Source organism: Pygoscelis adeliae, unplaced genomic scaffold, assembly GCF_000699105.1.
Source record: "Pygoscelis adeliae isolate BGI_AS28 unplaced genomic scaffold, ASM69910v1 Scaffold113, whole genome shotgun sequence".
Classification (NCBI taxonomy): domain Eukaryota; kingdom Metazoa; phylum Chordata; class Aves; order Sphenisciformes; family Spheniscidae; genus Pygoscelis; species Pygoscelis adeliae.
In genome coordinates, this window is record NW_008825108.1 from 14,515,689 (window position 1) to 14,542,430 (window position 26,742).

At 38.7% G+C, this 26,742-nt stretch overlaps 1 protein-coding gene across 1 annotated transcript in view; it reads right to left on the reverse strand.

The window, feature by feature from the left end:
* Nucleotides 1-892: 892 nt before the first annotated feature.
* CNTN1 (contactin 1) overlaps nt 893-26,742 on the reverse strand; it is a 153,782-nt gene continuing 127,932 nt past the window's right edge. The window contains 5 exon segments of the mRNA XM_009327698.1: nt 893-1,169; nt 1,171-1,216; nt 19,769-19,925; nt 21,046-21,158; nt 22,409-22,595. Of these exon segments, the coding sequence (XP_009325973.1) occupies nt 893-1,169; nt 1,171-1,216; nt 19,769-19,925; nt 21,046-21,158; nt 22,409-22,595 (780 nt within the window).

Sequence of the window (26,742 nt, forward strand, 5' to 3'; positions counted from 1 at the left end):
TTCTTGAAAAAGCATATAATTCTCCCAAATGTACGCCTTCACTACAGGAAGGTAACACCTGGTATCTGCAGCATAAAAATGTAAATATAATAATTTTTTTACTGTGCTACTCTGTTTTTGCCATTTATTGTATCTCTTTTTCTTTTTTTAATATTTTAAATCTTTTCACTTTAAAAAATAACATACGTTTCTTACCATTTCATGGTCCACTTGGCTGATCTTAACATGGACTCCATCTCCAAACTCCTAAGTGTTACATTGCTACCTTAATAATAATAATAATAATAATAATAGTAATAATACTAAACCAAAACCAATACATTACGCTGCTTCCCTGAAAGCTGACATTTCACTCCTAAAATCAGCAACAACGACCATAACGGAATTTTTCAACAGAATTGTTTTAAGAACAGAATATGGTAAATCTTGTGTCAGTGAAGTACAGGTAAATACCTTTAAGCTGAGCATGCTATGCATGCCTCAGGTGTTCTGAACATCTTCAGAAATAAAAAATTCCTTGTCACCGACTTTTATTTCAAGTCCTTCAAATTCTATCCAATCGCCTCAAGAAATATAGCTCTAAAAAAATGAAATGTTTTTGCTTTGACTGTCTCTCTAAAAACCAGTAATCCCAATAAATGATGATGGGGCCATTCAAAAATATGCAGTACACAAAACATATAGGATAGTACAGACAGACGTAGTACTCTTACATTTATCACATACAATCAACATTTCAATCTCTATTATACTTCACAATTTGTTATTCAAGTTAAAGCACCTACGCATGGTGATTTTACTTTCACTGTACAGCCTATGTTATTGGGTTTTAACACTGTAACTTGCCCCATTGGACCGAATCATGCAACTGTCACAGATCAGCAGAAGTGTTTTATAAGGCATATTGGAACAAGTTAAAAATATTTCTTAGCCTTTCAAAAGTTGATTTACTTCATGAAGGAGTTCCTGGATGCCTCAGTCCTCTTAAAGTTCATAGGAAATTGGTAGGGTAATTTATTTTAAAGTGTAATTTATTTGGCTTAGGATGGTGCCACAGGAATCAAAAAGAGTCGTGGTCCTCATCTTCAAAGGGAGTCCTTTGTGTTAGGCGGAGGACAAGGTAAACCCAGCTACATTCAGAATCCCGAGCAGGCGAGGACACCCAGGGTAGGCACCACCAGGACCAGGAGCAGAGTCGGCACTCCAGCAGCGGCACCTGCACGTCGAACAGATAACAACACAGTGTTGGTCTTACTTCAGTATTACTCACGGCGGAGGGGAACAACCCTGGATGCGAGCAAGAACGCGGGGTACAAAGGCTGGAAAACCAGCTGGCGTATCTCAGCACAGCCCCTACCTGTATGGATAATCTGAAACGGACAAAGAGACTTGCTACGGTACAGCGGAGGACTCGCTCTTTTGTGCTGCAAGAGCTGTTTATGCAGCGTGTTTATACAAGCAGCAAGGCCATTCAGAACACATCAGTGTATTTTGATTTGGCTGGTCCAACAAGCTGGGAGGTTATACCAGGAGGTAAAAGGTCAAAATAAATATTTAAACATGTGAAAACAAAATTAATGGAGTCTTTGAAATGTGACGAAGCAAAGAGACACCTTTGGAAACATTAATGTTCATATGATCAGCAATAATCTGAGAGATGTCAAAGAGCCTGGTTGTTTGTTTACCTGCAGGTTACAAAGTCCAGATGGCTGACTTCTAGTAGTGTGGCATTTACACATTTACGTCTCTTAAAGTCACAAGGTTCTTTCTTAAACAAATATTTTAAGACATAAAATATTAATTGACAGCTTACAAACTTTACATGACTTGCTCTGGCAAACAGGCATAAGAATTGCTATTATGTTAAATGGCTTGTGTTGCCATGGTCCACCTCCCTGTTAAGAAGCATCAGTATGAGAAAATGATCCGTCAAACCGATACTGACTGACAGCCTGGCTGTCAGCCTTGGAGACGAGCCAAAGGAGCTGGAGAACAGTCTATGCTTTCACCGCATTGGGCTCGTCTAGGTCAGGATGGTAACGTGTAGGTGGGCAGTGCAGGACCCAGCGTACTGCTTGTCTTGCTGTTGGACACAGCCTAAGGACAGACGTGCTTGCAGCTGGCGGTGACAGTCCTGAGGAGCTGCTGGAACCGACCCACTGGACAGCTCTCCAGCAAATGTCCTTCTGAATGAGGAAAACCCAGACTGAAAAGGTAACACGTGAACCAAACAGCACAGATTTCAGCAGACAGCCCTGTTTTAGCTAACAACAGGCACAGTGTGACAAATTTCAAGTATTCTTTCATAGAATTTAAAGTCCCAAAAGAGCATTCACATTTTCTCATCAGACCTCTTGCAAGGACAAGTAAATCACATCATCTGGTCCAGCACCATGCAGGCTCCTAGAAAGACAGATCTGTAGGTTTTACATGTCTGCCTCAGAAGTTTCTGCATCTTTCAGGATAAATAAAGAGCTTAATTCTTCATTTTGTGTCTATCTCAAACCTCCTATTAATACGTGCTTTATGAATTATAAGTTAGCAAAACAAGATCCTGAGTGTGAAAAAAATGCTGGTTTGAAGTGAGAATTTGGCCAAATAAATATTTGTAAGTTACCTTCAAGCATTTATTTCTTACAGTATTTCCTACCCACAATAATAAGGAGAAAGTCAGGAAATGAGATGGAAATGAAACTGACTGATAACAAAAAACATTTTTAATAAAATTTGTGGATTAAGTCCAAATCAGAAAACTCCATAGTTCACCAGCTCATCAGTTAGCTGTGGATATATGGAAGTGATAATATTTAGTCATTTGTGGTTCCTACGTAAGTAATTGCAGGTATTTTTTCTGATAGGGTTTTCACAATATGTCTCAATACACTGTGGGTTTGACTTCCTTCTGATCAGCATCTTCTCTGATGTACCATACATGTACTATTTGCAATTCCAAGATGAAAGCTTTGTCCCTCAAACAAGTCATGCCTAAGGATGCTTCTCCTCTTTGCAGAGTCATTTAACTGAGTCTTCATCTGCAGTTCCCCATGTTCATAACACTGTCTCCTTTCCTCATTTGGCTTTAAACAGCCCCACTCCAAACAACGGCAGTTTCAGGCAGTTGTTCGGAAAGCCAGTTGGGAGCATATCTCAAACTAGAGTGCTTAGTCTTCTTTCCTCACAACTGGCTTATTACAATACTTCCCACTAAATCCTGAGCATTGGTACGGTGGAACAATCATGTTCCACCAGATGCATAGTACATGTGTATCACTGGAGAGAGCTGGGTCTAAAGCCTCTTTCAACCTCTTTCATCATGACCTCTTTCATCCAAGAGGTCTCTCTCTAGAGAAGGTGTTAGAGGAGTGTGTGCCCTCCCCATCCCAGGAACAGAAGTATGCTTACGAAGTGACCAAATACCACACGACAGGATGTGCCTACAGCTGTTCATATGCACTTAGGTACAGCTTGTCACCTACCAAATCATTTAACAAAAAGCGGATCATGAGCCACTAGCAAACAGAAGGCCTGACTTGTTTACAGTTGGCTTTTAGTAGTGAATTTAAGTGCTATTAGAAAGTCAGATCTCCTTTCTCCAGAAAGGCAGTGTCTCCTGACCCATGGATGAAGCTCTGTGCAGACCCCATCTGGGATATATTCAGAAGACAGCCTCCAAGACGGAGACAACTATTTCCCCTCCTGTTTCTACCACAGAAGGTGGAAACAAGTATTTTTACATGATCCTGGTTTCTCCATTGTCCCACCAGGAAGAAAGTCCATAACATCTGCCAAGAAGCCAGAATTTTAGAGCTTCCCCCCCAGAATTTATTTTCAATTTCAGCCATATTCCTCTTATTGTCCCCCTTCTTTCTAGGTCCACCACCCTATTCCTCCTGACTCTGGTCCTCACTCAAATCAAGTTTTTCTGCTGCTCCACTGTCTTCCCTGTCCCCCATACTAAACTCCACCCTTTTTCTCTTGCTTCTGATGCCTCAAAACTCGTCTCTGCTCCCATTCCCACCCCTTCCCCTACTGCTGTAGGGATGCTTTCTGAAGTCAAGATTTCTTCCTAAGTCCTTTCTGATATCCAAGCGCTTAGAAAACCAAGACAAGAGACCTACCAATCCTTCTTCATCAGCTCAATTCAGCTGTAAAAAGTACACTTTTACGGATACTACATTTTTCCACAGGAAGCAGTATATCCACCTCAGTGAACGATAACATTAAGGAAAATATTGGAAGATTGCTTTTGTAAATATCCATTAAACAGAGGAATTTTATGCTTAAGATGAACATGAATGTAAGTTCAAATATATTCTCATACATAACAACTCCACATTTTGGCAACTGTGAAAGTACGGGAGTATATTTATCTGTACTTTTTAGTGATTTATGAGACACATTAATCTTTTCTGCAGTCTTTAGCCCTAAATATCGAAGTAATGGTTCTTAATGAATGAATAATAGCCATAGGGAAAAAAAAAAATCCAGATTTTACATTTAAGAATATCCACAGAAAATGTATTCTGCCTTTGTCAGACCAGGATAATGCAGTTGGAAAGACACAACTAAACTCATATTTTGAATGCTTCTAATGAAGGAAAACATGAAAAAAAGTTTGCCGAGTGACGTTAAATGATGAACAAGTATGAGAAAATTTTTTTTGCATGTAACTATTCTACAAAGAGAAAGGAATAATAAATCTTCCCCTGATATGTGCTCGCTGGCTCCAGAATTAATAGTTAGCAATTCACCCCATTACAGCAGTTCCTTACAAGGTTTAGGCACCGTTGCAGAGATATGTATAACAGCTCTCCGCAATGAAGCAAATCCTACCCTTAGACAGCACATTAGCAGAATATTAGGAGGACAAATGCACATTAAACAGATTATCTCTTCTTTTTTCTTGTTAAATTACTGACCCACGTCAAGAACCATACTTTACTTGAAACACCAGTCACCAGTGAATGACAGCCAGTACGCTCCTGCAGCTCATGAATGGAAATTAATGTAAGTTTTGCCTGAGTACAGACTACAAGATTTAATTCTGTGCAGTAATGCAACTGTGACCTGTCAGTTTTAACAATCTTTAAAAACTAGAGAAATGCCAGATAAAGACTTAATGAATGTGTACAAATAAACATGTGGATGTAAATTAAAACAGAAGGATTATTAAGCTCCTTCTGAAGTCTGGCCAGGTACGAGCTGGATATATTTAGCACCTAAAGATTCATTGTCTCCTCAGTGTTATAATGTGTGATCTCTCCTCTCAGCCAGCACCTTGTGTATCCAGCGTGCGTGCAATTGCAAACTACAGTCATCAAAGTCAAGGCCAAAACCAAATCAGTATCACGTGACCTAACCACCACTCTAATACACCATGTGTGGACTTCATATCGCGAGTCCTCATTTCTTTCAAATAAACAATGAAATGCACACCTTAAATTTGTTTTTTTCCAACAGCCCCAAGCAAAAGAAGTTGTGAAATCTTGTTATACTCCCATAGAGACCTTGCTACTGTCTGCTGTAGAGTTCCTGTAGTTGATATTTTTAAGCCTAGGACTAAAGTATCTACAGAAACATCTACTCAGAGTGTAGCTTAAAATCGAATACAATTTGTATGAGATGCATGCAGTTTACCTAATGTTTTTCCCTGCCTCCTGTTCTCAGCAGCCTTTCTCACAAGTGGTTGTTTATCTGAGTAAATGAAGAGAACAACTGCTGGACGGATTTTTCTTCAACAAGATCTTTACATATCACAGGAACTCCTGGTAACGTCCCACTAAGCCACAGCTTTCTATTTGTATTTTAAATTCTGTGTTGCCATCTCAATCACATAAAGTCTAAGATGAAATATTTTACACTGCTGAATAGTGTAAAATATTTACACTATTTTACTGACATCTCGAACAGTATGCAACATTTTTCCACTTATATTCAAAAGTAATGAAATCAATTTAATGCCTAAGTGAAACAGGTGTTAAAACAATTCAGATTTTGATGTATTTCCCAAGCCTTTGTAACAATTTGCTATTAAAAATACGTCATTATTTTCTTTAAATGTTACTTATCTTTAAGGTATGACATTTTTGGCCCTTTTCCCAGCATCATGTATCTTTTTATACTGGATTGTAAAAAAAAAAATGTAGAGGCCTGCATAACAATCTTACTTTCATCAGATCTGTGAACCAGGAAATTAGTTACTGGTCATCTGTGAAGCTGTCATACGTGAATAACTTCTCTTTCTCAATGGGAAACTGTTTGTCCTGCCAACATACACAAACTTCAAGCTATTCCTCGGCTAATCATGAGCTGATCCTGTTGTGGCAAAACTCTTTCTCTGCTTTTGTTGTCAGGAAAGATTGTTCAAGAATTAATTTGTATTAAATGACATCAGTTTTCTTAGTTTCTAGGTACTGAACATCGAGGGGGATGTCTACATGACTGTTCTAGTTTGAGAAGGAGTGTGTTTTTAAATAGGTATCATCTCAGCTGTTCCCTTTATTGGGGTTTATTTCACACTGTGGAGCTGTCTTGGATACCCTGTGCCGGACCAGATGGGAGGTAGTCCAAAGTAAAACCTGACGTGAGCATACGGTGTGGAGCTGGATCCTCAACACCGCTGTTTCTCTCCACAGATCCACTCCTCCTGTGCTGCACAAATTGTTCAGGTAGATGCAGACTGGCTACATGAATGATACAGCTGCTGCAACACATTTTTCATGACACAAGTTATCATACATTTAGTAAGAGTTATCATACCTTTAATAAGAGTAAGAAAAAGAGAAATTTTTCTTACCAGGACTGGTACTTTATGTAATTCATAAAGGATTTACGTTTGTAATGTAAATTTTGTAACTTCTTAAGAAATGAGTCTGCCTTTGTGTCTGTTTTGCAAAATAGATTTCTTTTTTCTGAAAGAATGGCCAAACTCCTACCCATTTTCCTGTAAATAATATTCTCCTTTTGGTTCAGGATCCAAGACTCATCTTCCATCAGGACTATCCATTTTTATAGCTCTTCTTTTTATTTTAAGAAAGGTAAATGCAAAGCCTTCTCGTTCTGTTTCTCCTTGCTTCTAACTAAGCTCACCCACTTCTCTGCGAAAAAATTGAGCCACCTGGAAAAAGAAGGCTTTTTTTGCCTGCTCTGTTCTTTAGTTTCTTTAGCATCTACTGGGCTTCATTAATATCTGGTTTTTGAGTGTTTTCATATTTACCCAGGTAGGACAGAAAAGCAGGAAGGGAGAAAATGTAATTTCTTCAGGTTAAACTAAACTGCATAAAATAAGTGGGTGGGTTTGTAGTTCTGTCAACTAGCTTTTGAAAAGAAATTCCACTTATCCCAGCTGGAAATACTGTTTTCATGAAAGACTACTGCAAAAGATGGGTAGTATCAGCTGACATGATTTAAATTCTGCTACCCCTATTCATGGTAAATGGAAAATAACTGAACTAATTAGACTATGCTTATCTTGCATCACTGGCATCATTGCTAAGTCATGGGTCCAACTTTCCCTTGTCTAGGAATACCTTTGCTTGGGCACGAGGAAATTTTCCTTTTGCCTGTGCCATAAACCTTTCAAGAAAGGCGCTGTGGAGTAATTCACAACCCTGTGAGTTACTGTTTTGCAGCAGAGTAGATGTATAGGATGGCAATAATGCTGTCTGTGCATCTGCCCATGCTTTGTGCCGTGTTAATAAGGCTTGCTGTGCACTGGCGGAACAGCTTTAAACCTATTGTAAGAAAAAGAGAGAGAACATTAAAAACATATTTGAAGGGCTGCTGATGGTCTGGGTGGTTTGTCCACCCCGCCATGTTAAGTCTGTCTTCTCCTACTTGAAAATCCATATGCCAGAGCCAAGTAAACATTTTGGTTTGTTCTGGCAATGGCACCTGATGTGTTGGCAGTGTCAGCAGGCAGCTGCGGGGGCTTCTTTGCCATTCACTCTGGCCCTGCTACAGACCTGGGCTGCCAAAATGAAAAGATGTCTTGGACTCTGAGGAAAATGAGGTAATTTTCAGTCGGTGGGCTACTACTTAACTATCCAAAAATGTAAATTAATTCTCAGCTACTTCTTCCCCTTCACATTATTACTGTTCATTACGTATTCTTTTGCATGGAGAGTTAAGTAGAAGACCACAGGTAATATTTTTAAAGGTACTCTTTTAAAGCAGTATACTCAACAAATAATAGCAAGAACAATCTATGGGGGTTCTTCTGTGACCCAGGCAACAGTTGTAGTTGTACTTCACAGACATTTTTTGAGTTTCAAGATTGCTTATATGACCTAAAAGCTTGTCATACCTCTCAGCATTTGCCCTGTCTCCCCAGCTGCGAGCAGTCACTCCAGACAAACTGGCTCACCAGCAGCACCAGGAGTACTGCCAGGCCAAGTAAGGCTGAATCATGTGCTCAGCTAGGACGAGGTGTTCACTGCTGGAAACTGCCTGCTGAAGCAGCAGGAGGAGCTTGGAGCGAGTTTCGGTAGCTTGCCCCTATAGAAAAGCTTATCTGTAATTACACTGATTGGTGTGGCAAAACACTTGGCTGTGAATGTTCCCACATAAATGTATTCTGCACTGCCTCAGAAATTATAGTTGGTAGTCATTCAGAGGAATTCGGTCATCCTCTGAGAGAGTCATTGACAGGTTTTTCACCAAAAAGGGATAATTTGTCAGGAAAAAAATGGGAGGCCAGAAGAGAAAGTTTCATTGTAACCCTGAAAAGAAGAAACAGGACAGTTCTTCTTTGGCCAGCTGGCATGTCTGGGGATTTCTGAGTGAGGAACCTGCTCCTCCTCGTTCAATAAAATAGGGATTTGTGAATGTTTTTTTACAAATAAATTCACCCCAAGTATACACCAGATGTGTCACTCCTTTTCACTTGCAAATAGTCCACATTTAAACAACCACACGGTACAATAGGCAAACAGTAGAAAGTCTTCAGGTGTGAAATGGTGGTGAATTAATGGGGAAAATACTATAGTTTTGGAATTTCTGTGTTCTTGGGAACAAATGTGGCACGTCTAAATGCTGAGGTACATTAAAAGCCTGCCTTAAAAACCTTCATCTTTCAGCCTGGAAGCCTGGCTCACACATCAGAAGATGAAGAAGGATGCCCTCAGCTTCTACAAGAGCAGAAGCGCCCAGTCTCAACGGGCTGGATGACAGTGCTTGCTTCATGGCAGGGGAAGGCCACGATCCCTTGGCAGCACACAAGACTTGCACAGCACATATAGTACAGCGCAGGTCTCGCGCTCATGAAACTGGCCATGTGCTACACAGTCTTCATGTACAGGTAAGTCCCATCACCGCGCAGCCCTTGAGAAAGAGGGAAGTGAAGGGCAGCCTCCCTCCCTCTGCTCCCTGAGCGCAGCAGCACAGCGAGCAGGGAGACAAACAGCGGGAACAGGACTCAGCCAGGGCTGGGGAGCAACATGGCAAACATGCAGCAGAATCAACTAGTGGACTGAGAAGCAGCAAAGAAAATAAGTTAGTCCAACAGGCCAGCTCAGCTTAAATTTGGCCTTGCTATTCAGCAAGGCAGAAAAAAATCTTAAATTGGGTATGAAAGTTACTGCAGAAAGGAAGAAAGCAAACAGCTAGCCTAGCATGTGCCTCCCCAGAGCAAAATAATGTAATTTTTACTGATAAGGATATACTTTGAAGAATTGGGTGCTGTTAAACCAGAAAGGTCAATACAATTTTCCAAGGTAGCTGGATAGCAGGATCTCTGGTAAAGAAGACAGATAGGAATAGGCAAGATAAAGCATCTTAGAGGGCTGCATAAACCAGAGAAAAGGTGCACTGGTTAATAGGGAACCTTTACTGGGAACGCTCCAATTTGCCCAGTTCCAAACAAAGGTAAAATAAAAGGAGAAACAGATTAAGGTAGAAACTAGCAAGAACACAAAAAAAACCAAGAGCAGGGGGTTAGTGTAGAAATTGTTCCTAGTTTGATACATTTGTTGGCAACTCCATTTGACTAACAAAGTAATTTTCAGATTGTGAGGACTTTGCAGGTACATGCAGAAAAGGCTGTGATTAGTACCACATTCCCCTCCAGCTGAGCACATCATTTTACATTTTAGTGTCCTGATACAGAAGTACCAACAGCCATTGTAACTGAGTGCAAATGCTTCCTTTAAAGCCAGATAAAGCTTTTTACCTCCACACTGTGTAATGTCAGAAAAAGATTTGAAACAACCCATCACTGCATTCTATTATTATACAAAATAATAACTTAGAAATTCATTAAATACTTGTTTTAGGGAGAGAGAGACAAAATGTTCTCATGTACAGGTAAATGAGGGAAACTTTTTTTTACAGATAATACCTAAATGAGCCAGTAGTGCCTAAACCCAGCTTTAAACAGCTGCTCATCTGTTCAGATGAGTGACTTATGCTGCCACATTAAATTCTATATTTCACTTACTTCTACTCCGCAGTATTAGAAAAAAATGCTGTTACAGAATTTAAGCACAGAAAGGATCGTTATGTTTTTTAATATATATCCTGTATCATCTAAATATTGCCTCACATACAATACGGTTTAAGTAGCCTTTTACTTAGTTTCTCCTGTACTGAGCCCAAGCAGATGGATTTTTCTAAAACACACCTTCTAAAATGGCTTGCAGCCTTGGTTTAAAAACACCAGGAGTTGAAAAGCAAAAAATCAAGCAGATTTTTGTGCTTCTGGAGAAGAAATTTTCAAATTGATCTTCTGTTAGAATTTCTCTCCTGATAAAGTTCTTACTTCAGCCACTCTATAGCTACAGCCACAAGCACCGAATTTGATACTCTGAAACATTCACATGAACTTAGATGAAGGATCCTTCTGACATTTCCTACTTTGACAGAAGTAATATTTCTCCTTCTCTTCCCACTGGCTTAATATAATTGTGTTGAACAGGCACAGATGACAGACCAGGTAGCACTCTTCCAATGCCTACTTCTAAGAACCCCGTTGTCAACTCTCCATCTATTGCTTCTATGAACAGGCTTTAGAAAAATGATGAAAGTAACATATATGGTATTAATCTTTAAAGGCAAGAATATTTTGACATTGAAGTCCTTCAAGTATTCTGAAAAAGGCACGGACAATTTCAGTATGTAATGAGAGGTACTATTTAATATATCTATGTAAAGAAGGCAAAAATACACACAGGTATTTCCTATATGGTCACTGGCACTTCAAAGATATGTTTGAGTTAGCACATATGTGATTTTATCTGCTCTTTATACCTGTAGTACCAAATAAATCTTTTTATACACAAATACAAACCTGCCAAATAATCACAGTACAAACTGTGCTTCTGATGAAACATTTATCATTTAATGTACTGTCAGTAGATCTGAAGTTTGGAAGCTATACAGTTCGCAGGAGTACAAAACGCCTGGTTGTACCTGGTTGTACCTCTGGGGCTGTTTTTTCTGACCTCCCACTCATATCAGGACTGTCGCCAACATCGGATGTTGTCAGCTGCAGCTTTGCCTAGCTAAGTCACAGAAATCTCCAAAGATGAAAACTGCATCTGGATAACCTGCTCCAGTGCTGCACTACCCTCTGGGTGACATTTTTCCTAATGTCCAGCCTGAACCTCCCAAATCGCAATTTCTGGCCACTGCCCTGTATTATATCATCTGCCATTATCAAGACTTTGGATTCATCACCTTTGTAACCACTCTTTATACAGTTCTGTACTTCTGTTAGATTACCCCTCTCCACCACACTAAACCTTGGTGTTTATTAAAGGAACTAGACTCTGTGATACTTCCTTAATACTAAAGAGCTGTGCACCTTCCTTACTACTATTTTTCTGAAGTCCCTTGGGCTTTGCCACTGAAGTAACTGGAAAATTATCACTGCTGCCTTTGTCAGAGAATCACTGGGTTTTGTTCTCTTAAAAGAGAGGTTTCATCAAAAGGTGTGTTACAGCAGATGCCTAACCTAGGACTTCTGAATCACTCTCCTCGCTAAGAAAAGGAGTCTGGCTAGGTTAGGCGCATAAAACTGAGAGGTATGAGCACGCCACCACTCCAAGGCACCCATAAGAAGTAAGAGAGATTGTTAACTGCTGAACTGAAAAATACCGCAAGGATTTGAATAATGCAGTTCCACGGCTTGCTACTGAAAATTAAAACACGTAAGAATTGTCATGACTAGAAAGTATTCCCTTCTTCATTCCTTCACCCCTGTGATCACGTCTGCAATCCTGTCTAGATTATTCAGGAGAAAAAATTAATGAGATGAGTCTTCCAAAGATTACTTTAAATCACTCTAAACACTGCTTTGATTTCTCAAAACAATTAAAAATACTGTATAAATATTGTTCAATAGTTAAATGTCCTACCAAGAGGTGAAAGCAGAATATGCATTTGTATTAAATTAAATCATTATGCATCAAAGGGATTACACTATTAAAGCAAAATGCTAATCTTGACATTCACTCTGTGAGCTATGTGATTTTTTCTGTGATATTCTTTTTTGCTATGTTGCTACATTTAAGCATAAGAGAGCTAAATAATTATCTTTTGGATTTTTTCCATCTTCTTCTAATGGTAGAGTACAATGAATATAAAATACCATGCATTTTGTTTCATAAAACTGAAGGGGTATAGTGTTCCTGTGTTGGTGTAATAAAAAACCTGAAAGTACCTGTATGATATACCTCAACAACTGGATAAATTAATGGAGAAGAATAGTTCAGCCAAACTGAATTTGAATGTCAGACCTTTAATTCATGGATGAATTGATGGTCCTACCTAAACAGTGGCAATCAAAACTTTGCTTAAAAAAGGTATTTCTAACTGCACAGTGAACCAAAATTTATTTTTCTTCTTCTCCTTACACATTTTAAAAGTCAGTCATTGTTTAGTGGGTAACATCCAAACTGCTGAAAACAGTAAAGAAAATATTTAAGGGTTTCAGAAGAAGAACAAATCCTTTGTCCATCAACTAAATATTATTCAGGCATTTCATAGCACACTTTTCTGAAGCTGGGAGTATAGGGTCAGCTTTAGTGAGTCAGACCAAAGGCCTATGTAGCTCAGGATGCACTCCAACTCAGGATCCAACAGTGGTCCGTAACAGATGCACTGGAAAAGAAAAACAAAATCATGGCATGCAGAATATGGCTTTCCTCTTATATTCTCTCCCACTTGAGTTGAAGTAGCTCCTGAGCTACTTTGTAGCTTCTGTTCAGTAGCTCCTGAGTCAAAGCCTGAATATAGGACATAGTTTTAAATAAAGGCTGATAGACCAAGCCTCTATTTATAAATTTGTCCTGCACAACATCCTGTCACAGGAAGTTCCACAATTTAATTTTGTGCCATGCAAAAGAGTATTACTTTGATAGTTTTCAATCTGCTGCCTGCTAATTTTACTGAGTACCTTCATTCTCATAATGTGAAAAGTGAATAATCTTTTCCTGCTTACCTCTTCCTATTGTTCATGACTACCTTACTAGCCATCCTTACTCTAGCTGAAGGCTCCTTGCCTCCTCGCCCACCTCACCCAGAATTCACTCCATTCACCACGTACCCTCACTGATTTTCTCTATACTTTTACAGTATCTTTCTTTAGTATCTTTTAGTATCTTCAGTGTCTTTACTTTCTGAGATCCAACAAGAATGTATGTTTTCCGTGACAGTCACACCTTCCTACAGCATTCTTGCAAGCTTGGGGATAGCCAGCAAAATCTCCAACATGTAACAAATTAAAACTTGTAACAAGGTATACGAAGTTGCCATAGATTTCTTTTTTGCTCATGTTTAAAGGCACTGCAGAGTTCTCATGCCTTTGTGTGATCGAGAAATAGCCCTCAGTGGGGATTTTGCAGGCAATTCCCAAGCTCACACAGACAGGCATGTAGCAACTGAAGATAAAAGCAGGAGGAAGTTACACGGTCCTTTTCAAGACAGTGGTCACTTTTTCTGTTTTCTGACGTATAGCAACTATGGATTCCTGTCTTGTCAGTATTGTCTGATAATGAGTAACTTATCCTGCTCTTGTTTTGTGTGATATTGTTCTTTTAAACCTCTGTTGTGTTCTAAATCCATGTGCACACACATTCAATTTCTAGCCATAAAGCCTGTCAATCACCACTGCACAGCTTAGTTACGAGCCTTATGGCTAAAAGAGAAATTTTGTTGTATCCACGCTTTGTGTGTATACAGGCTTTCCCATATAAATAAACAGAAATGACAAAATAAACAGCATTGAGTTTATCATAGGATAATGCAGACTAAGAAAATGTAACTAGATATGAAAACATTTCTGCGGTCTGTCCTACTGTTGAGTTTGAATACAAGAAAAAGAGAAGAAATTGAAATTAAGGAGAATATGGCTTTTCAAGAAAATGCTTGTTCTAGCACTGAATATGTTGTAATGCTTGGAATTGTCAAACCTTAGTTGTCAATGTAAGGCTTGGAAGGAGGCAGTACCAATAAATTAGAACTCTGATGAAATGAAATCTGATGATGAAGGAAAATCAAGAGGAAATACCAGAGAACTGAGTATGTTGTTTTAGACAGATTTATGTACCAGGTTAGAGGCTATTCTGAGTATTTTCTACTTAATTTTCAAGCCATGAGACAACAGCCAAATGCGTTGTGAAAATCACAGTTCTTATAGAGGAGAGCTCTTTTGAAAATGTATTTTTAGTTTAGTAGAAGCTTTTTGTTACATTCTTGTCACAGATACATAATAAGTTCCAAGATCAGTAACAGGACTGTCATGCCAGTTAGAGGACTGTTTCCATAAGCATTCCTTATGATTTTTACCTGTGTTCTCCTGTTCTCTTATTACTACAACCATCTTTGCAACAGATGGACATTTTCAACGTATGATCAAAAGATTTTGATTATACCACATGAAAAGTGAATGATCACCTGATTTACTTGGTACTAATATGTGCAATAAATATTAATGTCCCCTTTAAATAATAATAAAAAGAGAAATTAAGATAGAAAATAATTAAAAGGTTTGTATGAGTTACTATGGACAAAAATTTTGCATTTTCCTTTGAAAAAGCTATGCTTCAAAGTAAATACTTTTTCAGGATCCTAAAACATGCCTCTGGCAAATGGAATTCATATGTCTATATATATGTGTGCAGTGAACACAGAGAAGCTGTAATTTTGTTCTCTTGCTATAAGCATATACAATACATAAATTATTCTTTGTCCATGTCACTATTTAAACTGAGACGTTAACCTGATTTCATATTTGAAGGTGAAGGTGCATGGTATCTTCATTTTTTCACAATATTTTCCCAAATCAGAAGTTACCCTCTCCTCTCTCCCACCCTGGATGCAATTTTAAAATTTGAGAGCTTGATTCTATTTTTCCTTACTCTGGCATAAATTAATTGCACTGAGGCCAGTGCAGTTACACAAGTGAAGTGAGAAAAGAACCAAGCACCATATGGTTTTAGTTCCTACTGATTGCAAGATTGCTTTGATTACATTAATATTAGCATTATGACAAAGCACCGCAATCCAAAAAGCATGGAGGAGACAGAAAAAATATCTCAGCCTTTAATATATTTCAAAGAAAACAAATAACCCTGTTATTAGCCACTGAAACAGACTCCTTTGGTTAAACAAGTAGTTCCAGCCTTCAACTGGTTGTTGTATCTCAAGAATGACTTTTAAATTGTGTAGCGCATTAATTTAATATAATGGGCTTGAAAAATAGCCCCAAACCCCTAACTGTACAACAGGCACTGGCCAATAAAATATAACAGTTCATGACTGTATTTTACACTGATTATAGGTGTACGATGAAATGCAGCTCAGCATATACACAGTGAGTGATTTTATGATAGGCACTTATTTTTCAAGATGTTCACTAAAACGAAATGCATGTGAGATGGCTGTGTTTGGTAAACTTCCTTTAGATCATTCTCAGCTAAAACACTGTACCGCACAGGAAGCTGACTGGTTATATGAGAGCAAAGTTGCTGCAGGATGTTTGCCTCCCTCTTCAGCATGTGTCTGGGTTTTCTGTGAGAAGGAAGAGGATGAGGAAAACATAAAAGATAGTTTCTCAATTAGACAAGGGGTTGAGCTAGAAATAACATATATTTCTAGTTTCTTTTACATTTGACTTTCAAATATAACTTTTGTTAGTTCAAATGTGCCTTATTTTTAATATCTAAGTTAAGACCTCAGGGCCAGTTAGGGTTCCTGAACTAGACGTTCTTGTACTTAAATCTAATTCAGACCTAATTCAGCAAGTGCTAAGAATTGCTCAGAGTACATCTACAATAGGCTGACAACACGGTCAACACAGCAACAGCAGCCACACAAATCAAGGAAATGGTTTTGGTTTGCAAAAGGGTGCAATTCATATGCCTGAAATGTAGGCCAAAAGATGTCTTCTGGTGTCCTGTCTGGCCTCCCGTTGCTGATCCAGAAGACCTCAGGTCTCCTGTAGATCATGTCATGCCTGCCAGCATTGCGTGGATGTCCCTTTTAATCTGGGGCATCTCAAATGCTGCAGGCTTTGTTTAAGCTTCTTGAAATTACATGCTAGATGACAACTGATTATAATGGGAGCTTAGACACCTAACTCAGGTGCATTATGTAGATTACTTTGGATTTGATACCCAATGAACAACAGGAAAACACCAATCTGGAAGGCATATAGGTTTTCTAGACATTCCTCTTTCTTCGGTGCAGCCTTCCAGTTTGCTTAAGGTTTGGTCATTCCTGGTCAGCATCCAGGCTATTTTGAACCCCTGCCCTAGTTGCTTAATTCTCCCCATTTGCTTATGCAGGAAATTAATTTGGTTTGCAAACTCTAGAATCAGATTGCCTTACTTGATGAAGGTCAAGTAAGGCAATGGTCCTCTCTGATAAGACACCTTACGTTTTGTCTTAGCTATTGTTTACATCTCTGTGTAAATACGTAAGTTCCATTTTGGCCAATTGACCACCAGAACACACATTCCTATCAAACTAGGTCTTCTCTTCTTTGCAAGTGTCTGAGAAAAATCATCATTACTTAAAAGCTTCTTATCACTCTATCACCCTTTTTGGGCAATTATTCTAAACCCTGTTGCACTACTGGAAAATTTCCTTTAAGAATAAAAATTAGCAGACATAATTTGCCATGTGTAGGTGTTAAAACTACACTTCATTCTGCTCTTTGGAAAAAGCATGGTTTGAGCCCAGAAATACCCTGAAATGCTTGCCCAATTCTCTATATAGTGTGTATTCCAAAGAGATTACCCTGCCTTTTGTCTCCTTTTCAATCTCCCTTCCTAAACTGAGTCTAGGGAAAGCTGCCTTTATCTAGGCCACCAGAGGCACAGTCCCTCTCTGTCTAGCTGGGGTATGGTAGAAGTTGTGACTGAAAACTTGGCTGCAGTGTGGAAGACAGAGCAATACAAAACTCTACAACTAGGAGTTGTAGAGTGCTAACTCTCCCAGAGGTGCTAACTCTGTACGGGCATGCTTGGGGCAGGCCTCACTGGCAAGACTGATCAGCTTGGGCTCAACGTTGTACTGACATGATGGTTCTGCTTCCAGCCTGGGAAGTAATCTATCTGCTGCTACCTAAAGGGTCTTTGCACCACACTGATGATAGATGATAAGATATGTATGATAAATGCAAAAATGACCTAAGACATGTCCTAAAGATAGCAGTTGCTTCAATTGCTATTGTAACTCATAAAATATGTTAAAAGTGATTTCACCCAGAGTGTGATAATATAATGCAATGTATTACAGCTTTTGCAAAGTGGTTGACTTAGTACCCCAAGACATTCTCATAGAAAAAGGTACACACAATTAACAGAGTGTATGCTAAATGGATTAAGAAATCAGTCAATGGCAGATTTCAAGACACAGTTACTGAAGAATGGTCACTGAATTTCTAGTGTAATTCCACAGTGAACAGTAATAGACTGAATGCAATCCAATAATTTTCATCAAAACCAGAAGTAAACAGCTAAGGAACTGTGTACATGAACCAAAATGGCAAAATAGTAAAGAGTGATGACAACAACACATTCATACAGAAATCCGGACAGCATGGGAACTTAAGCCATTCAAACCAACGGTGCTTCGTCATAGCCACAGGCAAAATTATACACTAAGGAAAAAAGAGACATGCCACACAGATCAGGATGGGACACTGGATCCTGGAAAGCAAGGACTCCAGGAAGGATTTGGAGCTGGTGTTGGACAGACAAGATGAACACCATTTTATAGCCCAGTGCAAGGAAATAAATGGCTAATGAAAGCCTTTCATGAATAGTGCTGGGAGTAGTAAGTGTGGGGAGGAGAGACTACCTCTGCAGACAGCAGGGTTGAAACACTGCATATAGTTATAGTGTCTACAGTCCTAAAGGAATTCTCAGAAGTTGGAGAGGTGAAGAGAAGAGCTGTTGAAATTATTTAAGACCTGAAGAAAATGCTATCACAGAGAAATTCAAGGTGCTCAGTCTGTTTAGCATTTGATCAGTCACTTGACTGATATATATGCATTTCTTAATGGGGAGAACATATCAGGCACAAAAAGACTCTTTAATCTAGACAAAGGTTATAGAAGGAAACAATGGCCAGACCCCAAAACCAGATAAATATAGATTAAAAATTAGGCAAAAAAAATGTCAACAGTGCAGGTGATTAATCATGAGAACAAAGATCCGGCAGGATCTTTGTTCCATCCGGAGGATGGATCCTCCACCTCTAGATTCCATTTGATCAAGACTGGAATAGATGCTTCATACAAACAAAAATGGTGATACCCATGAGTTCACACTAGCTGATATGTCCATATTATTGAAAACCAGCAGATCGGAGGTCCACTCCTTCAGGCAGCTTTTCTCACAGTGCACAGATAATATAGCGTAGGCATTGCTTTTTTTAAAAGACACAATAATGGTTGCACTGACTATGTGACAAGATACTGTTGATGTTTAATCCTTACTATTCCCCAAGTTCATTTTTTAATTAAAAAGACAAGAATACAATGACAGTGTTTAAATCATAACCTTGCAAAGACACTATCCAAGTCCTTGATGTTTATTCATATGTTCTACTTCATACACTGTGCACTAAGGCACTACTTAAATTACAAAACTAACAAGAAACAGATGTGCAGACCATGTCTGAGTTCGTAGATGGAATCAACACTGAGTAAAAGTTGAATCAGCCTGATCCATGCAAGCTCCCTTCCCCTCTTTACAAATCATCCAGACCACTCTAAACCTGAGCATGCTGCATTTCTCATTGCTTATTCATCTGTATGTGTCACAGCTTCCCCTGTCTCCCAAAAAGTGGAACTTCCCTAGCAATTGGTCTGTGGACCACTGTGGACAACCTACTATTCTTAGTTACTTTCTCTCTTAGTGGCAGTTGACAAAGGAATGAGATGCAGAGGCAACAGGCACTAGGAACTATAGGATTATTGCAAGCTGATGTCTTGAGCCTGCACCATGTAGTTACGCTTATAGGACACTACTAAAAGTGGTAGCCTAATTGGGGGCACCAGTAGAAACAGTTTGATTTTTGGAAGATTGGCAGTGCTTCCAGGATTGAGCTGGACTGCTGCTGAAGTGTCCTGTGTGCATTACGAGTCTTCAGAAAGATTTTAAGATAAACCCTAATTCTCAGCACAGTCACTGCTGAAGAGCTACCTCTCCAATTTTGGATGGGAATGGTGTGCCCATCTCTGGATAGTGTGCAAGAGGAAAGTATTCAGTCCAAGATCTCCAAGGAGTGTGGGAAAGAAGAAAGGAAGTTATCTGCTCACCTGAAATTTTTATTTGAGCTACTTCTCCGTCTCCTCCTTCACTGTGTGCTCGGACCTCAACGACATATTCACCATCACTGGGGACTGGGACCTCTATTGTGTGCTTTCCCGTTGAAAACAACTTGCCTTCATGTTGTCCATCTGGTCTATACAGTACCTAGGAAAGTCATAGTAAGTATAGTTACTGAAATGCTACATTTCCATGAAAACAGTTGCTTATATACAGTGTGTAAATTAAAAAGTATTAGGTTTTCATTTATATATGAAACCTATATATATCAAAACTTAGTGGCAGATACTACTTTTTCCATTTTTACGTAGGGTGAATCTAGACAGGTTGCTTCCTCATTGTTTTTCTGTTATAAAATTATGCCACCTTTTGAAAAATAATTTCAGCCCCTACATTCAAAATAAGTAATTAAATGATGAAGGATAATAATGCAGGTTGGCAATGAGCATCAAATAAAAATCTCAGAACTCAGTTGGGCCTTCTGACATAAGATTTATTACCATTTTCATAAATGAAACTATTATTAATTTTATTATTAACTCTCAGTGCTGTTAAACTATTGCAAATTCGATGGTATATGTCTTGTGGGACCTTTAGAAAAGATCTCTACTCTTTCTGGAATCATCTCTGTGAAACATTTTCAGCAATTCCCAGGAAGCAGTTCAACTCCTCAAGCAAAATTTGTACGTGTAGAGCATGACACTAATTTTCTTACTGTCAAGTCAAGCAAGCAGCAAAGTTAAACAGGAATTAATTTTTTAAGTTTTCTATACAGCCTATAGTTAGTATATACACTTGCTCTAGTTATACAGTAATTGCATCTAATGAGGTTAAGTGTCCCTTCTCTTCCTCTACCTTCCCAGAACTGTAGTTCCCATGGAGGTGGGAAAGGAAAGCTGGAACAATGCATACTGGTATAAGGAAAAACTATTATAGTGTACATTTTTTTTCAGTGTTATTTTTAGCCAATAGACAATAAATGTAATCGTATGGGAAGTTAGGTTGCTGCAGTCCCTGATCTAAAGTTTCCCATAAAATGGCTCACCACTCAAATGAATTTCAGTGCTCCAATGTTTTCTCATCATATCGACTAAGCCCACTGGCTTTTTCCTAAGCCTACTGGATGTCTGTGATCTCTGAGCATGAAACCTTCATCTTTAGCATGCAACTATGTTCAAGTTTGAGTAGGTACCAAAATTCAACACTGTCTATAAAATATACCTCATGTAGTATACACAAAGATAAAAAATATTTTCATAGATCATACTTTGTATCCTTCAACTGCAGACTCATTTGACATTGCCTTCACATGATCCCAGGTGATGATGTACCTTGAACCAGATCTTACAGAACTGATAATTCTTGGACGTTGGCTTGGAGCTGAAAAGCAACATATGTATAATGTGCACATAAATGAGATTTCATAATCATTCAATGCCATTTTTATTAAGACATGTGAAAATGTAAAAAGGGAAATTATGGCTGACCTTATATGATTAAAGGATAGTCTCCTTCCTAGAATGAATGCTACAGCTTCAGCCAGGCAATTTTGTACGGCTTGTGCAGTGGCTGCTTTGTGGGTTTGCCTTTCTGTGTTGCCAGAATGGATGTGGCCAACATTACCCTTCACTATGTTGCTGACCGTGTGTGTTTGCTGGCATGCAACTATAACTATGTTCAGAACCTCCCAGAAATGTGGCTTAAGTCATATTTATTCATTGAGATTAAATATTTAATTAACCATTTAAAGGCATTTCTACAGCATTTAACTCAGTAGAAATCAGAGTACCCCCCTGCAGAAACCATTAATTATATTTCACACAATAAGCTTATAAAAATGGAGTCGTCTTATTCAACACAAATGAACCCTGCAGGTCCAAGTTGCACAATACACTATTTACTGACAGAAATACTCAAATTAGTTGTACATATTTTTAGCCCATATAAGTGTGTTTTAAATACACAAGATGGGCGCCACTGACCTGATGGGGAGCTGGAGCACTTGTCCTCTGAAGGGAGGGTGAGAAAGCTGGGCTTGTTCACCCTGGAGAAGAGAGGGGTGAACAAGGGGAGGGGGCCCAAGAGCCACCTGTCTGTTCTTATAGGTTATTAAGAAGACGGAGCCAGGCTCTTCAAAATGGTGCATGGCAGGAGGATCAGTGACAAAAGGTACAAACTTAATTAAAAGAAAGAAGCTCAGACTAGATGCTAGGAAAAACAGTCAGGGAGTGGAACAGGTTTCCCAGGGAGGGAGGTCATGCGGTCTCTATCCCTGGAGGTTTTCAAGACCCAACTGGATCAAGACCCTGAGCAACCTGGTCTGAGCTTGTAGCTGACCCTGCTTTGAGCAGAAGGTTGGACCTTCCAAGTCCCTTCCAGCCTGAATTATCCTATGAGACTATAATCTGTGTCTCCTTACCACCTTTTATAAGATATCCACATTGTTCATGGCAACAAAAGTGAAAAGGAGAGCCTTGGTAGAACTTTTCAGACCAAGAACCAATACAACATAAACGGAGAACATTGGGTATATGAATGAGAAGCCAAGTCTGAAGACATGATGGACATGATGCAACATGCAATAATGAAGTACATGATGTTATACATAACCTAGTGCTCCATTTACTTACGTGCTTTCCTGGTAATAATATCGATGGTTCTACTGGGAGGTCCATAGCCTGCACTATTGAAGGCAGAAACATCTACATGGTAGCGAGTATTAGGCTTCAGGTTTTCCAGTTTGGTTGAATATTCTTGATTGCTCACTTGTATCCGCTGTGCAGCTGCTTCTTTATCATGAGCAGCCCAGTAACGAATCTGTAAGTAAGCAAATTGAATTATTAAATTTAGCATATTTAGTAAAAAAGAAAGTTTATAAAAAATTATGTACGCTGGGTATTTCTATACTACATACTCTGGGTAATAAGCGAGCTCAAAGAAATCTAACAGCAACAGCATGGAATGCCTGCTACAGGCTGTGATTTTAACCAAGTTGTATATAGACATAAAGAAACAGAAACAAATTCAGATTTTTATTATGAAACCTTTTCTCACAGTTGTTTAGCTTGTTTTCAGCTAAGATAATGGATAATGCCTTCAGAGAACAAGACTATTTTCTGCTTGCTGTTTTGTTTGAGCATTTTACTCTGAACTTTAATATTGTTTTCCTACACTAGTGTAGATTAAACTCTGCTAATGTTTTCACAATATTTTTTTTAAAATGTCTTACAAGTTTAATCCTTTTGTACTTCTACCTAGGGAATGAGAAGTATTCAGTCATGTTGTCAGTATGTGCGGGTCTAGATACGTGTACTTAACCATTTTCTAAAGTTCTTTGGCTAAATTCAATCAGATTTCATAGTACAATATGACATTTGTCAAAGTAGATGAGAAAGAACCTGAAAAAGCTTGAACTATGGGAAAAGCATCAATGTAAGTGTGTAACATCTTAAAATCCAAAGTCAATTAACTGTACATAGAAATTCTGTGAGGTTTCTTTCCCAATAAATTGCTCCATTCTACTTTAATTCATTACACATTACAAAGCACCAGTTTAAAAGAGAGTAATTCCTACGGAGTGATGCCATTCCATAGGTGTGTCACATACACAGGGTCCTATTCTGCATGGCCTTGTGAGATGGAAATGAGAGTAAAACACTGTCAGTCTCTGGGTTTTGTCTGGTTCATAGCTGTTTGCATAAGACTAAATTACTGCACTAACCTGAAAGAGTGGAAAGCCATGCCCATTACATTTTGGTTTTGAGTGTTTTTACTCTCAGCATTTCTGCTCTGCTTCTGCCTGTCTTCGTAATGATTTTTGGGTATGCTACATGAGGACCTTTTAAAATCTTTTTAGGAAGAGGTTAATGTTGTTGGTAATTTCAGGCTCTAGGAAAAATCTTGCTTTGTAAGATTTGACTAGTGACATCAGGTATCCTGTTATTTTATCTTTTAAATAGCAACCACTTTAACTTCTGTTCTGCTGACATAAGTTTTCCTTGGAAACTTAATTTAAGGAATAGGTTAGAAGAGCGGATAGTTTTTCAAGGTGTTAATATCACAGTTCTCCTCTTTACAAACTATGGGCACAACCTTTGCTTGGCAACGCCTTATTTTCTCCTGTTCACATTTATATTAAAATGCTTAATAAAAACATTTGTTTTACCTCAGACCATGTACTGTGGCTGAACGAGGAGACATGCGGCAGAGGATTTCACTTTATCTACTTCAAATGTCTTTGGACATGGTAACAGTCAACATCACTACACAGAGGTTACTCGCATTTAAATACTGAAGTCTCTCGTCAGAGTTTGTTGCCTCAGTCTTGCCCACCAGTGTTAGAGGTTACTCATACTCTGGTTATTATAAATGTGACAATATCATAATGGCTTTTCTCATTCTTTCCTGGTGTAGAGAGAATCATATTGTATCTGCAGGCCAAACTGGCTCCCATTTTTAAATACAGCATGCATACCTGCCTTTCAGCAGGCACGAATGGGTAATTTTTAGTTATACAGATGTATGTCCTGCACAGTGTTTTGGAAGTTTAATCCACTAGCATCCTAAACATCAGTTTACTGTAATTTAGGCACTTACACTCACAAACTTCCCACTTATCAAGGTGGCTATTTTACTGAGTCAACAGCTTTTGCCCAAAATGAGTGAGGAATGTGCACCCAATCCATCCTGCAGGCTTCTCCAGCAAGGTGGTAACCTCCACTTGATGAATGGTTTCAAACTGGTGTGGATCTGAGACTGTCACAGACATTTCAGCTGAAGGTGTGATTATGATCCTCAAGTCAGATTTTTTTTTAATATGATTATAATTAACAAACTGTTGTAGATCAGCTGCTGTTGTTGAATGCAACCAGCTGTATACCATAAGCTGCTAACTACAAGTGGCTGACTCAAGTGTGAGGGGCATGTACATCAGGAGCTAGAGGACGTCATGTCTATCTCTGTCCCTAAGTTCAAACAAGTTTCTAGCCTGCAGCAGAGGGATGTCTGTGAAGTTCTAGGTGGCCAAAAGTTTCTTAGCTACAACAGGACCAATGGTAGCTTTGTTGTTGATATTAACTCGCCATTGAAGACTAATTAATTCATTTTTAGTATGTTCTATTATGTTAATTAAGTACCTGCTTTACCTGAAGATGGCAAACACACTTTATGGGAAGGTTTTGTTAATCATGGGGCATATGCTGGAAGCCTTTGCATACCTCTGACTTGCAAAACTTTCTACAATCTTACTAGTTCATTTGCACTACAGTGGTGCTAAGGGCGTAATATAACAAGTAATATATAGCATCAAACAAGACAAGCGAGAACAATGAATGAAAATGTAAATTACTTCACTGAGAGCATATTACATTTCAGGCAGAAGTAATATAATTTAAAAATTAAATTAAATTTAAATCCCAAATACTATTGTTCTTGGCAGCAATGTTGTGGACTTAACTAATCCTATAGTGTGTGAGCTGTGCGTCACTCTCTCAGAATGTTCTTCTTTACCTCTTAATTTAATATACAGTCATATCTACGTATTTGGATCATTGTAACTACTCTTGGAAAAGAAGAAAATTGAAATAAGATGACTCTCTTGAGGGCTAAGAAAAAGTACTGTCTTCTTTACGCTATTCCAACATTTCTCTTGTCACTTATAATTTAAATACTTTAAAAGTCTTTTGAAATAACTTGGAAATTTATTTCACTCTCTTGCCTCTGTGGCAGTGATACCAGAATTAATTGCCCCATTGCTTCAAGATACAACATTTTCCCACTTTGCTGAGTAGTCCCTCTCTCTTTTTATTAAAAAGCTTAGATAATAACCCCAGTCTGCTTTTTTCTGGGGACACAGAAGGAGGACCCAGGGGGTATTTCACAGGAGGGTATTTCACCCTAGCTCTAGAGTTTGTTGTAGGTGATAAACCAGCAGTGATCTGTGGGAAAGGAATGCCTTAGCCATCATGAATTAGTGCAGCCCTCCATGATGAAATCAGGGAAAAGCACTCTCTTTCATGGTCCTCTCCTCTATTCAAATTTTAATATACTGAAATACATCAGAAGTTGTTTCTGTAAGTGTCATGAAACAACAGCTCTCATATTCATGGAAGTTTTTCATAGGAGAGACATAAAACATACTTTACTCATATTAAGAAAGAATGCTAATAGCGTACTTCAGTAAACAAGGGACAATGGTGGTGAGTAGTGATAAATTTGTTTAATAAAATAAACATATATCTATTGCATAGAAGCAGCAGGAAATACAGATAGTGTCTTCAGTATTGCATGCACTGAAGAGCTGTGGCTTTTAGCAGGCTATTGCAAGAACTCATAAATCTTAAATTCTCTATATGGATGGAGATAGTTTTCATACTTTATCTCTTCTTTAAGTGTCAGCTGAAGATACTCCTCTGTAATGGCAAAATGTATCAGCTCACACTCATCACCATGAGGGCAGCCATCCTGACAGTATGCATTAGTGTCAAGAAAATCTGACTCCTCCTGGTGTGAAAAGTGTTGTGTCACAGGTGAAATACCTTCAGGTACTTTGCTCAGGGTACTCCCACCTCTTAAACTTTAGCATTTAAAAGGTCAATTATGCAATTTTCAGGTAATAATGAAGACCAAAATGAAACTGAGAAGGTGTTCTGGTGAATGAGGGATTTTGCTAACCTGGGTTACAGCTCAGCAGTAATTAAATAAATATTGGAATATTTCCTGATGCCTATAGAGATAGAGCCTTCCAGACATATCCATTGGAATTTTATAATGTAGTTTGAGTGCTTCTTCCCCCACACTTGTATTGTAACTTCACAGAAGCTATCTAGAGCCTTGACCTTCCAGAAGAGCCCTCTCTATTTTTGCCCTGTCCCATGGCTCCTTCAGCACTAATGGGAGATGTGATCTTCAGGAGCGCAAGACTTTCTTTTTGCCCTCAGTGTAGAAGCGCAGGTTTGCCCTTTGC